Below are 15478 nucleotides of genomic sequence, written 5' to 3'. Positions count from 1 at the left end.
TTTTGATATCGACTGACAAAAAAAATTAAAAATTTTGCGCAAATGTTTGTGAAATTATTAAACGTGCCAAATATTTCACTATACGATAATTTGTGATAGAATAATTTGAGTCAGGATCTAAAATCCGGAAAACTCTGAAATTCGGAAAGGTTGTGGTCCTATACTGCATGAAAAAATGAGAGAAAAATATTTTATTTCGTATGATTAAAGTGTTTATCTAAAGAAAAGAGCTTTTCACTTATGTTTTAATGTTTTTCATGATCCAAATTTTATATAAAGTGTATGTGGTTAGTTTAATATTTGTTTCTGAAGGTAAAATGATTTTTTGAAGGGTTTTTTTTTTTTTTTTGGTGAAAGGCTACATCCATGCCTAAAGTTTGACTTTTAAATGTCTGAGAATTTTAATTACAATTTGAGTATTGCATACATGTGAATTTTGGTGTTGACTGCTTGTTAACGAATTGGGTGAATATGGAGAAAATTTTTTGTATATTTTTTGGACATTCCTTGAAAAGTTATGCCCATGTTTGTACTTCATATACTCAATCATTACACCATTCTTCAATATTACTGTCACCTTTCATTTTGCGTATTGAATTCAAAATATTCTTTTTTTAAGTTTCTTGTAAAGAATTAAATACCTTGAGAATTAAATAAGACCTATGTTTTTTGACGAGGCTCAGTGCACTATTGTTGACGCCATACCCATCCTTACACCATTTCAAGCATTTGAAAGATTTTGAAATTGCTTTTTCTGTGTTATTTTCCCTCTAATTGTTACATGTTGCATGTTCAATGAAACTTGTGTTAGTAAAATCATTCTCAAGCACTTTCTCATTCAATAGGAAATATAGGTAGTTATCAAAATAATAAAAACACCTGTGAATAAAAGTGATTTTTGAATGTACTTCGTAAGTAAAAAGGAATAAAACTAATTTCTGTTTTTTATTTTTTATTTTTTTTATAAATAACAATGCACATATTCTGGTACTATATGGTGGCTTAATTGAAGTTCTGGAAGTTTTGGATTCTTTTCAAGCATGTGAAATGTCAGACCTCTCAAATTTTAAGAGGCCAAATTATTGGAGTGTTTCTAGTTGGAGCAAGTGTAACAGAAACATCATTGTAATGTCTAAAAAGCAAGCAATAGAAGCAAAAGTGACCACATAACTCGATCACCATCTGGATTCACCAGTGTGAGTGATTAGTCAGAAGGACCTTTATTATCAACATTTACTGCAGAGTAGCGATTCCCAACCACAGTTTTCAGTGTTTCCATTATTTTGATAACTACCTGTATGTGGATTCACTTTCTGATTCTGAATTCTCAAATCAAATGCAGCTTCTTAAAATTATGCAGCATATGATTTTTTTCTTGCCATTCTTACTACCACATTTCCGATTGATTAGAATTATCGTCTACAAATGAGGGGGCTACCATGAAAGTTGTCATGAGGCATAAAGTTTCTGAATTTAATGTACTATTAAAATTTAGCTGTAAACTTAATAGAGTGATCCCTCAAACAAGCTAAATTCTAATTTTGCTATTGGCATCAAAGTAAATAGTCTAACTAAGAGTTCTAAATAGTTAAACTAAAAATTCGAAACAGGCTTCTTAATTTTTAGAGTGGTGTTTTTTGGAGAACTGTACCCTTTCGAAAACATTTTTTGTACTTTTTTTTCATTCTAAAGTCAGTAGCACTAAATGACTGATTATTGTTCATTCTAAATTGCAATTAGTTCAAGAAACTTCAATGGAAACTGCATTTTTTTTTTTTTTTGACTGAATTATTGCGGATGCCTAATTGCATAAGCCTAAACCAGCTTGTATGACTTTTTGCCAATGTTCCCTTAATGAGTTGTACTCATCATGTTATTTTCAAATGAATTATACAATATCCCTTATTATAAGAAACATTATGTTCATAAGAAAATGTATTTTGTTCATGCCTTTTCATGGGTAGTTCTCAAAAGGTGGGAGCAAAAAAGTCAATTCTGAGCAATTTTTAAAATTTTCAAATTAGACATCAATTTTGTTTTTATTGCAAAGAATGTACACATAGAAATCATATTTTAGAAATCATAAAAAAAAGACAGCAGGTATTTATAAAAATTATTCAATAGCAAATTTAATGAGTGGTTTGTAGGTAACAGATTTTGGATATAGTTGTCCTGTAGATAATAGATTTAGGTCATCATAATGTAAGTTTCACAATTTTCGTACTTTTCCAATGAAAATTTTACTTATTTTTAAAATTATGCTATTAAAAATTGAGAGGATTAATGAAGTAAATGACTTTATATACTGGTCTTCATATAATAAAATTTTGTTATGGCTTCACGGAATGCGGACCCCCCCCCCCCCCATCCATTTTGCCAGCGCAGGTGATAGTCTCCATCACTTACACAGTTGACGAAAACTGGAATTCCGCCGCTGGTAACCCTTTGCTTATCGTACACTGTGAGTTGTCGCTAGTTGGGGTTTGCTTGTCGATTTTTGTTCAAAGAAGGGAAATACCTAAATATTAGAATATTGAAGAATTATTTCTTAAAGAATTGCCGTTTAGATGTCGATTTATCGTCGTAATTTGAAAACATTTTATCCAAAATATCAGTAAAATAACGGATTATCATGTTCAAAGAGTGGGAGAGTTATGAACTGCTGTGGTTTTGTTTACTTAAATGCATTCGTTACAATCGCAAACGTGCGTTTCTACTGTTACTTATGTAATATTCAATGCACAAAATATTAATTATGCAAAATACCAACGTATTAAAAAAAATTAACTCTATAATAACATTTTTTATTAATGTTATAAGACAGTAGGTCATTTATAATAATGAATAAATGCACCAAATTATCCTAATCTAAATCGTAACATAATTTGGACATCTCACATGTATGGGTAGAACAATGATTTTGCTGTAAAGATACTGCATAAAAGCATATGAAAACTCTTTAAAATAATTAAAAATTGATTTTGAGGATAGAAAATTCCCTTTAAAACATAAACAGTATATATATAGTTCTCAAATAATAGCATTGTCCAGATCGTAACTTTTGGACGTGCATCAAACTTCCAATATACTTTGATCTAAAATAGTTTACAAAATACTATGTCTTTTCTTTTGTGATTTGTGGAAAATATTGTCCAAAAATTATTCAGTTTGAGATCCATACCCTTAATTTTTTTTTTGAAACGTATGGAAATTATTAAACAATTTTTTTTGATCGTACATTTGCTCAGTTAATGTTTTGAATGTCCCAAACTGTGCCTTTTAGCAAAGAAAACATTTTTTAAAGGGTATTTGAAGAGCAGTTTTCCGTAATTTATGTCAATTCCTGTCTCTCTACAGTATAATTTTACTCAAAAATATTTAAGTGAAATAAAATATAGATTATTTGGTGTTAAAGCTTCGAAGTTTAGGTCTGTGCCCATATGTATGTTGATAAACTCCATAAAAATCAATTTGAAACAATCTATGTACAGGTAGTTATCAAAATAATGGAAACAATCTGTGAAAAGTGTGTTGGGAATCACTACTCCGCCGTAAATGTTCTGTTAAAAAAGGTGTCTTCTGACTGAAACCACTCACACGGGTAAATCCAGATGGTGATTGAGTTCTGTGGTCACTTTTGCTGCTGTTGTTTGCTTTTTAGACATTACAATCCGCTTCAATACCCGTCAGTCTCTTTTACTGAGCATTTCTTTCCGTCCACTATTTTGCTTTGCCAAGCTTGTCTTACTGCACTGTATGTATGCTTTATATACTTTAGATACTGTATCTCTAGAAACGCCAGAAAGTTGAGATGTTTCTGATACATTTGCTCCAACTAGACACACTCCAACAATTTGGCCTCTTTGAAAATTTGAGAGGTTGATTGAAAAAAAATCCAAAACTTCCAGAACTTCAATTAAGCCACCATATACTACCAGAATATGTACATTGCCACTTATAAAAAAAACCCTAATACCTAGTTTTGTTCTTCATTACTTACGAAGCACATTCAAAAATGTCACTTTTATTCACAGTTGTTTCCATTATTTTGATAACTACCTGTATGCAGCATATTGGTTTTAAACTAAATCCAGGAAATTTAAAAATATTTTCCTGGAAAGTGCAGGGAATTTCAAGTATTACATTGTGATTCAGCCAATTTCAAATAGCAATGTGTTGCCCCTTTTTCATGACTTGTAGTTCTGCATATGAAGGCTATTGTCACAAGCAACTTTGTAATTTTAAGCAATCTGTAACAATTTAAAAAATGACAAGATAGACACACTATCAAAAATGATTTTTTTTTTCTACTTCTATATGTAATAACTCAAAGCTTGTGATGTGCTTTGCATTTAAACATACAACTAGATCCTCAAATGTTCAATCTGGTCAAGAATTCAAAAACTGACTTGAAATATTAGTTGATAGCAAAACTACCATAAAAACTTCGCACTTGGGAAAATGTGAGAAATATGTATAGATAATGGAATCTAAGGTGTGAGGCACTGTGCTGATAGATGAATGGCGTCTGGATTGTATAATGTCTGAAACGATCCCCGCGAGGAACCGGGGGGAAACCTCGTTGTATTTAGCCTTGCACTTGTACATGGTGGTTGTGCGGGTGTTGACCTTTTACCAGTTCCCAGCTCCCTTGGAGCTTGATACTGGCTTGAAGGAGAGAACCAGCAACCTTGCTGCTGGCGGAGGTGAGGGTGTGAGTCTGCAACCCACCGACTGAGAAAGGTGAAGGTGCAGATATGCAGGTCTAAAACCCACAGATTCTGCAGTGGGGGGCAAGGAGTACTCAATTTTGCACAAATATGCAACAGGTGCAGGCAAGAGAGGGGGAGGCTGGTACAGGAGGCGAAAGCCACTGGGCCTGCCTTTCCGGAGAAGGTAGGAGAAACCAAGCATCTTCGGTCGGAGGTTTCATCTCCTTCCCCTGCACAAACAGATGAATCTGTGAGAGTAAGGACAGGTCAACCAGTCCTGTGCTCCCCAGTTCCCAGCTCCTATGGAGCTGGATACTGTCTTGATGGAACGAACTAGCAAACTTACTGCTGGAGGAGGTGAGTGTGCGAGTCTGCAACCCACTGACAAGAGGGGTATTACCCCCGAGGGTCCCCTGTTCCTGTCACTGACGTGACATACCAGATGGGACTCCCTTGGGAAATGACGAGGGGTGAGGGTGCATGCTGAGGTCCCGCTGACTCTGCAGTAGGGGGACAGGCGATACTCATTTATGCATAAAAATGCAACAGGCACAGGCAGGAGAGGGGAGGCTGTTACAGGAGGTGAAAAACACTGGGCCAGCCACTCCTGAGAAGGTAGGAGAAACCAAACGTCAAAGTTCGGAGGTTTCAACTCTTTCCCCTACACAAACTGCTGCATCTTAAAGAGTAAGGACCGGTCAACCGCAGTCCTATGCTCAATCTGCATATGTTTAAGATGGCTGTTGTGAGAGAAACCTTCCCATCAGAGAGGTTATCTCGCGATGACATTGAACATATTCAACGTGTTATTCTAAGGAGGACAGACCTGATTCTCTCTGAGAATCACATGCCAAAAATGCAATAGGTTTCTTAGCAAAAATATTATTAGGAAGGCTTTTGGTCTTCTTACTGGTCTTTACACCTTAAAGCAGCACCTTGCTAAAATAGGTGTCAGTAATGATCCAATTTGCAGAGGTTACCTCTTTAAGGAGGAAACTATTACTCACACCATGTGTGATTGTGAAGTGTTTTCTGATATTTTCCATGATATTCCTATTAGGTGTTTGCTGAATTTCGCTTCATCTACTGGTCTGTTTTAAGACTTCTGTTTGGGGACTAGTACAATAGACCTCTGATTTCATTTCATAGATAATAGAAATATGCATATACAGGGTGACAAGAAATAACTTAGACACACATAATGCACCATGACTTCAATGCTAATGAAAATGTTACGACCAAACTTCAAAATAATTATGAATACATTATTTCGTCTAATATATTTACAAATTTTCACAGTGGCTACCTTTAGGACTAATACAGAGCTTTAAACATGTCACAAAATTTTTGGATCTGGGCTGCAACTCACTTGCTAATATTTTATCCCATCCTTTCAATAAGGATTTCTTTAGGAATGACAAAGTTTTAGGAAGTTTAGCCCACAATCTTGTCTCCAGGACCTTCTTGCACTGTTGAAATGCATCAACGACTCCAAATTAATGGTTTGGAGTGGGAGATAAGCTAGAGGGAATTGTTGATCAAGGGATAAAATTAGTCAAGAAACATATCCCAAACTCATTTTGGAAGATGTTGTCTTACTTTGGTCACAAAAGCTCTTTGGGAAGAAAAGATGGACCTTCCAACAGGATTCTACTCCTGCACACAGAGCTAAAGGCACTCAAGACTGGTGCAAGACACATTTTCCAGACTTCATTGGAGCTCAAGAATGGCCACGGTATTCCCCAGATTTGAACCCAATGGACTATTCTGTTTGATCCATTGTGGAGACAAGGGAGTGTGCTAAACCTCATAAGTTATTTCTTGTCACCCTGTATATATATTTGATATTTCAAGCTCTGCCCTTTAAAATTTAGAGCTATTTGATATGTTGATTAGTAACTTGTGATATTTTCTGAAAATGCAATGTAATTGATATAGCTATTTTGCTTTTTAGACTATGTATACACCTACATCTGTTCAGGAAAGACAGCGTCTTGAGGCAGGAGCTCACCATGATCATCTTGTGAGATTGCATTCTGTTCAGAATGATTTTGCTTTGAATCTTCCCCATTCCATCGCTTTGCCTGATGGTGAAGAGGGCCCTAGGTGTGAATCGAAGTTTCTGAATCTAAAGGATCCTGAACAACATGCTGAGATTACTCGCAGCTTTATAAGGCCACCACCAAATCGAACTGTTCCAGATGGCACTACTCTTCCACCTTTTCGATCCAATTCAGTTGGTATCTTCCAAAAGCCTTCTCTACCACCAGTTCACACAGACGCTGCTACTCTAGTCACGCGATCACATAGCGTGAGCTCTAGCAATACTCAAAGTTGTAAACTGGGGTATCCAGTAGGACAAAATACTCCTATCTCTAATCCTGTATCCTCAAAGCCACAGTTACCATCATCATTATCTGTGAACTCTCATTTGTCTGATAATAGTAGGAACTCGAACAGGACGTATCATTGTATAGAAGTAACAGCAGATAAATACAATAATACTGATCCACCTCCTCCATATAGCGATGTAGTTAATGAATGGGACGTAAACATAGTTAGTAAGCAAGATAATAGTGGTGTTTGACACTGAAACACTTAAGTCTTTCATTTACTCATAGTTGTGATAATCTGCCCCTTTTCTGCTAGAAATTGAGGAAGATCATCTGCAGCAAATCTGCTCTTCCTGTGTTCTTAAAAAGTTAGCGAGGCTTCCATGCTGCCTATGCTTATACCATCAGATGTTAAAAGACCTAATGTTCACAGTGCCTCATAGTTATTTTGTTTGTGTCTGTTTTGCCTTTCTTCATTTATGTGTATTGTATTGCTGATTGTACTTGGATTAGTTTCAAGTAGCTCTTAATTTCGATTAAAACTGTGCATTTGGTTTTTGTGGCGTTGTATTGTAAATCAGTTGTTATGCTTTACATTTCAATGACTTCTGATTTCAAGAAAGAAACTAAATTTGCGCCCATTGAGGCGTTCTGTGATACGTCTATGTGCATAATGATTGGGCAGTATTAAATAAAAGTTGTGTATGTGCGTCCTCGGTGCATGCATGGGGAATTCTTTGAAAGTATGGGTTTTGAATGCTGTTGCTGTTGTGTTCATAGGACAGGTTTTTCATAACAAAAGTAACATGATACTGCTGCTCTTTAAATCATATAGGGCATTGGTGCTAATCATAAAAAGTATTTATAAAATTGTTGGCATTCATTAAAAATGATGTAAGTTGAATGTAAAAAATTTGTTAATTGTACTGAAGAAAACACATTGTAATACTTAAAAGAAAATCTCCTGTATACCAAAGACACTGTTATTATTGTTTTTAAACTAAATTATCAGACATAATAGGGATAAGTTAACATTAGCTCAACACAACCATTGGTACTACCAAAATTATCTTATTTTCTTATGTATGTGAAGTCTATCTTGAGGTGCTATGTAATATACAGAAAGAAAAAGAAGGAAAATGAAACCCAAATGTAAGGCAAATATACAGATAAATGGTTTAAATATTTTTTGAGTGCAATTTGTTTTCCTAATCTTGACCTGTGCTTTTTATTTCCTCAAAGGCAGATTTCATATTTTTGTGAAATAATTAAATTGTGCTATAATTTATTTCAATATTTAGCTATTAGTTTTTATATTAATGTATTCTTGATGTATCTTTGAAACTCATTTTCTGACCATAAACCTTCACATTGAATTATTTATCTTTTGGCTCTCAAAATTCAAAGATCTTAATTATAATGCATAATATTGCTTTGTTTTCTTTTGCATTCCAAGGTGATCTAAAGTTGGCAAACAACTTGGTTTTTTAACTTTATTTTATTCCATATAAAGTATTTGTCCTGAGCAAATATGCTTCTTCGTCTAAAGAATGAATTCATTTTGAATTATGTGAAATTTACTACTTTAAGTCACAACAAAAAAGCAAATGTATGCAATTCAATTTCTTTAGCTGTTACAGATTTAAGTAAGATGCTTATTTTGCTGAAGAATGAACTTTTAGACTGAGTTTTAAGGAATTGAATGTCTGAAATCTTCCTAAGTACATTACTGCTTTGTTATGTGCATATTTTTAATGTTCTGGTAGAACTGGTCAATCTAGGAGTTTTATAAGATTGTCAATCCTTAAAATTACTTTTTATTGGGTGTTGGTATTGTTGACTTCATTAGTTTTTCTTATCATGAAATAGAATAGTTGAAGCATTTTGCTATGAAGAGCACTTGAAGAATTATATTTTTCAGTAGCATATATGGGGTGCTAGCCTAAAAATTGCAACTAACTCATAGGGATGTAGTAGGCATCTAGTGGACCAAAATTTGCCATAGGATGTTGGGTTGCAAACTATGTTGACTTGGGTGAAAATTGCTAAAAAATGAAGTGTGTGATGATTGAGAAGTAAAAAAAAGAGGCGATGAAATGTAGAAAGATCACCTGTATGACAGCAACACAGCTTTTGGTGCACAATATAAAGTACAACAATAACTTTGAGAAACAATGCATAATAATCATTCTAATTACAGGACTTTGCAATGCATAGTGGTAGTCTCTGCAGTATAGTTATCAGGTCAAGAAGGATATTAAGAAAATTCATAACAGAAGACCGTTTTAGTACTTTATTTTTTGAACTTTTGTTATTTTGTTTTTTTTCCCTTTCTTGTAGTGGTGCAGTTATACTGTTAAAACTATTTCTATTTTATTGGCTTTTTTCATATTGCTGTCATTCTTTGGATGTATTTATTGGGGTTTTTACTCAGTAAAACTGGTTTGTGACCTCATGTTCTGTGAAAATTTGTTTCCTTAATACCTACTGCATCCTCAATTTGCCAGATATGCACAGCAACATCCTGTTAACTTTTTGCAATAAGTGTTTACAATGGGTTAAAAATCTTTCTTTTTTCCCCCCTCCAGAGAGCATTAGGTGTGAATACCTATTCTATACATTTAGGGAATTTTATTTTTCGAGTCAGACTGAACCATTCTTGAACTGTATTTAAAAAGAAACATTAACCCTACAATGCATGACTTTTATTTTCTCATAAGAAAAACTTAAGCTATTCTAACAACTGCCTAATTAACAGAAAAGTTATTTTTAAAAATCACCATTCTGTATTTTTACATTTTTTAAAGTAAAATTTAAAGTGTAAAATAACTAAATTATGAAACAAGCAACATAAAAAGCAAAATTTTAGGTATTCCATATTGACTATGCAGTGTAAACAGAACCGTTGCTTAGAAAAACATTTTCATCGTTAGAAACAACATGTAGGAATGCTTTGCTTAATGTAGCTTTACTCGTTAACAAACCCTCCATAGTATCGCTTTTATCAGTTTGTTGTTTTTACAGCCGATTCTAGGAGAGGCAATGTCTTTCATTGGCACTTTAAAAAACTTTTTGACTAAAAATACTGCAAAGCTTATCCTTGGAATATGTTTTGCCTACTACTAGGACAGTTTTTTAAAATGTATATGAAAATATTAACACGATGCATCATAGGGTTAATTCCAAAAGGTATTTTTTCCTTGTGTAAACAACATCATGGGATAATTATGTATTCTATTTAATTACAGTTGTTAGTTATTCAAATTTTAATTTTACTTTTGTTTATAGTAGTGACTATTACATGCTAACTGAAGTATAAAAAGAGTATCAAATGTCTTGTACCAGCATTAATGCCACAATTCCTGCCACACATTAGTGACCTGCATAAAATATGCTTAAGACTGCTTGATGTCTTTCACAGTCAGCAAAGGAAATTCTGATATCTGTAAGTTTGCATAGTTTTTGTCATTTAAAGGATAGAAACAGACTTTTCATTATTTGTAATTTTGTTTCAGATTTATTTCTTTGCTTTCAACAGCTAGAGTAATATTTTGCTAACAAGAGTCAGACCTATATCTAAAACATGAATACATTGTAACTAAGCAACTATTCTTAGTTGCAGCAGTAGTGAATTACAAAATTTTGTAATGCTGTCCATTGGTGTTCTTCGATATCAGAGAATATAGCTTCCTAAAATAGTGCAGAAGTCTAATAATCAAATATTACCACGTGTATACATATACTTATGTTATATTTCTTAAGTTACTGTGATTTAGGAAAGGGGAATCAGAAATACTGGTTTTGTGTGAACTGATTTGTTTCTTTCATGTAACTTCTTTTAGGTTGCTTGGAACGTTTGTAATTTGGTTTATCTAAAAGCTTAAGAGATTTTATCTCCTTCCCTCTGGTTTGGTAAAGCAAAACATGAACCCTATTTGAAAATTGCTGTCTATAATTTAGTTTTTGATTGGTAATTTTCTTTTGCTGTCATCATTATTAAATATGAGTAACTCAAAAGTGTGGAATGAAAATGTTTCTCTTCAAATGTAATTTGTGAGTAATTTCAAAATGTTTTTTGCAAAAAATGAATAAATGGCATAAGTAAAACATTAAATATAGAAACAAGTGTTGATTACATGCATCACTGCAATGCCATGACTTTTTTTATTATCTGCAAATTTTGAAAAACACTATTCACTAGGTTGTACTGAAAAGTTATGTTACTAGATACACTGCATTAATAAGGAAGATTACGTAGAGTTCGAGTCATCTCGTCCCTTAGCCCCCTACTTTATAATGTTAATATTTATTTTGGGATTGAGGAAGATTATCTTATTCATTGCAATGAAATTTAAATGCTCTTATGAAAGTCATCATGTGTTTTTAATTTAATGAGCTGATTTACAGATATGAATGCATTCTTAACCAAGCTTAAAAAGTTAAATGTGATTGGCTTACACCCAAACCCATAAATTCAATATTTTTGGGATTTTTTAAAAATATTTTTTTTAAAGAAAAGCTTTAAAATGTTTCACAGATAGGCAAAAAATAAGTGTTTCAAGATTGAATTCAAGTACTGAAAAATACTTTCAAAACTAAAACATATTTTTTTTGCTTTCATGTGCATATGAAATTCTTCTACCTTATCAAATTCACCTTTCATGAACAACCTTGCTTAGACTTCTTCAAATTCCATCACTTACACAAAATGTCTTCAAACAAATCATTCTTCAGTCTCATAAAATAAGATAAATAGTCTCTGCACCGTGTTTGCATAGTTATTGATTTCTGAACAGGTGCTAAGCCTTGCTGAAAACAATCTAGTTTAGGAATAATTCATAAGCATTATAAACTAATTGGTTCAAAGCATGTTGTCAATGTTAATTAGTATTGATTTGCATGAGCATCAATCATAAGGAGAAATATATATTTTATTTATAATAACTAAGCTGTGAAAAGGAAACTTTTACAGTATTATACATTGGAGGGGGGGGGGGAGACTGATGAATTTATAAGCATAGAACATTCAGTTTAGGTCCCCTTATAATCTTAGACCATTGAGAGATAGACAAGCCATTCTATTCAGTCGCTAATGTATGCACTGGAGTAGGAGTAAAGACGACAAGTTTTATTATCCGGAGACAAGATCAAAGAATTTTGCCGCTGTGTACCATATGGTTCGGCCACAACCTTTGGAAGAACCTTGAGCGCAGCCTTTAGAACCATTTTTAAATTGGCATAACTCAACAGTTTACTGTAGATTTAAAAAAAAAAACCTTATCCATTAATCTGTACACTATGAGCTTGCAGGTGACAGAAAATAAGTGTGCCAAAACATTTCTGGCAGATGGTAAAATATTAAAATCGACAACTATTCAAATCCTATGAGAATTAGTTCAACAATGTAAAACGTCTTCCGTGGAACGACCGAGTCACATGGTCTCCTCTCACTTTCCTCTGAATATTCTGGCGTCAACAACCACACGCATTTGCCATATCTATGTGTTAATGGTCTAGGCTTATAACTACACTAGGACTTTTGAACTTGAGCAGTATTTCATTTTTTGTTAAGTTTGCCTCGAAATAAAGCAATTTACCAATAGATTCATAGGCGGAGAAGAATAATTCACAGGTAAAAACTCATTCAAAGCTGAAACAGCATTCGAGAAGTAGAATTGACCAGATTTGCTTCTGTTTAGTAGACATATGAAAACTTAAGGAGCTGATAACTTATGAAACTAAATACTATCATAAATGGAGTAATTTGATTTTGCATTTGAGATCATGAGGATATTAATCATTTTTTTGGGGGGGGGGGGGATATACTTGTATTTTAATATGGCCTTTTGCCCTCTTGTAGTAGGTTTTGTATCATTTAGAATTTCCTCATGAAATGAATATTTAACAATAGTTTACTATATTTGTTTTTCTAAAATGTATGGATTCAATGTTACTTGCTATTTATTTTCCCAAATGTAAAAGCATTTGCCTTGTAGCTTTTATAAAAGTAATAATTATCTCAAAACCTGTATTATTAGCATATTTTAATCAACCTTGCTGATTCTTGAATGTTTTAATATTTATCCTATGTAATTAGAACTTGATAGTTTCATTAGCAGCTTATTTCTGTACAAATGAGAAAAAAAATGCCTAAACTGGTCAAGTAGGTTTGAATTAGTAGTTGTATTCATTGGGTCACTAAAACTTTAATGTAATTATGAACCTGTTGCGTGTTCTGCGAGACATTTATAGAATTGGATGCAACTTAAAAACAACTGCTCAATTGGTTGAAAAGTCACAGTAATTCATTATATAAAATTAATCAAAACAATTGGTAAATTTCAAAGGTGTAATCAAGTTTCCATAATATATATCTAGTCATTGACAACTTAAAAGAGAAAAATATTATTCAGTCAATTTTTCAATCTAATTTTATAGGTTCACAACTAATATTTTTTTAGTCCAGCTGAGACTTCTTGTATTCTTGATTTATTCTCATTTGATTCAATACCTCTTCCTTTTAAGGCAAAAACAAGTTTCCTTTTCATCTACATTATCACTATCACCCCTTAAAGTAGTATACTTTACATTAAAGAGAGGCATGAATGATGCTATTTACAAGCAATGCTACACCATGGCAACTAAACATAGATATGAAATTCTTGAATGAAAATATGTAACTTAATACAAAAAAAATCTTGCAGACTCCTGATTTGCGTATCTAACATAGCAAAAGCAATTTCATTGACTTCTGTTTCAGGGAGTGTCTTTAGTGGCAAATTTATACAGTGAGATCTCGGAATAGAAAAAGTTACTTGAGTATTTGCTAAACATGGACTCAAAATTAGTTTTTGAACTCTTAAATCATTTCTGATTTTCAGGAACATCCAAGTTTCTAGTCCAATATTCTGCCATCCATGTTACTGGTGCAGTCACAATCTTTTAATGCATCAAAGATACCTGAAAAAATCGAAGCCTCTGACTAGTGATAATTATGTTGACTTTTACGAGGCTTTTAATTCATTGGCCAGTATATATATTTTGTAGTTATATTTTCGCTCTTCAATATCTTTACTACCTGCATATTTAATAAATTAGTTCTGATTTCTTGGACAAACTGCTTTAAAAAAATGAATCGAAACACACTTTTAGAATTAAAATGCTGGCAAACCCTGCCATTCAGAGTCCTTGATGAGACATTGAAAAAAAGTCGGATTATTTGTCTGAGATAATGCATAAGTACTCTCTTTTATTTGATACATTCATGATGCAAAGTGGGTGTTTAATATATTAGATCACACATTATTTATTGGTATTAATTACCTTAAACTTACACATCTGGGGTCAATATGGAGGGTGGCTGAATCACAAACAACAATTTTATTGAAACATGGAGTGCCAAAGGTACAAATACATGTCATTTATGCAAAGCAGAATAATAGTGTGAGTTTTGCTGATTTTCATTTTTAAAGAATGGTATTTCCGATGATCAGCTTGAGTTTTCTGGAAACGGTTTTTTTTTTACAATCCCGATTTATACTCTACTGCATATTGTATAAATTTTATCTTAGATGAAGGAGTTAAGCCTTGGATAACTAAATGAAGATGTCGTTTTGTAATGGAAATATATCTACTTGTGTGCTAATGTTATAGGAATTGAACCTAAATATAGGGTAATGCAAAAATTTCAATATCAAATTGTCATTCTTTTTTTTTTTATATTTTAGTTTCATTTAAAGGCATTGTAATTTAATTTTAGAGAAATCTAATGTAGTCTTTTGATCTAATTTATTAATTTTTTGTGTGTGAAATATCCCCCCCCCCATACTAAGTTACTTTTTACCTGTAACTAAATGTTGCATCACTTATTTATATTTTTATGTTTGAGTAACAAAGTTATGATGCTCATTAACATATGTGTGTAGTTTTGTTAAATGTGTGGTTTTCTTTGCCTAAGCATAGTCTATTATTTGTAAACTTTTGCATCAGTCTGTTGAATTTGAAAGATTTAATTAGGAATTAACAGAATAAGCACCTTTTGTATTCTCATTTGACTCAAACTGCACCATAATAAGCAATAATTGAAATAATGTAGCAAAAAAAAAAAAAAACAAAATTACGCAAGAAAATGTATGCTATGCAATTTTATCAAAGTTTTGAATTATAAAGCATGTTCATTGTAACTCCATGTATTTTTTTTCTTTTGCTATTTTTTTTAAAGAAAGCTGAAAATAGATGCTCAAATGCTTGTATAAAATTTTTTTTAGATATTCATGTTACTCAATTTAAGGTTTTGCCTTAATCTCTAAATATTTCTCTGAAAAGTGAAAAAAATCTTATTTAACTATGCAAAAACCAGCGTGTAATGTTTTGTATTTTTTGTATTTAAGATTTTCTAGGAATTGATAAGACATAACTTCTCACAAATGATGA

At 32.7% G+C, this 15478-nt stretch overlaps 1 protein-coding gene across 1 annotated transcript in view; it reads left to right on the top strand.

Annotated features, from left to right (window-relative positions):
* Positions 1-8442, top strand: part of LOC129219388 (protein TMEPAI-like) — a 158313-nt gene extending 149871 nt beyond the window's left edge. Inside the window, exon 4 of the mRNA XM_054853775.1 lies at positions 6667-8442. Coding sequence (XP_054709750.1) covers positions 6667-7299 — 633 coding nt within the window. The 3' untranslated portion in view covers positions 7300-8442. The remainder of the gene's footprint in view (positions 1-6666) is intronic.
* Positions 8443-15478: the final 7036 nt, after the last annotated feature.

The sequence above is a fragment of the Uloborus diversus genome, chromosome 3 (assembly GCF_026930045.1).
Source record: "Uloborus diversus isolate 005 chromosome 3, Udiv.v.3.1, whole genome shotgun sequence".
Lineage (NCBI taxonomy): Eukaryota > Metazoa > Arthropoda > Arachnida > Araneae > Uloboridae > Uloborus > Uloborus diversus.
The sequence above is the reverse complement of the archived record's forward strand: the minus strand, read 5'-3'. Positions and strand labels throughout refer to the sequence as shown.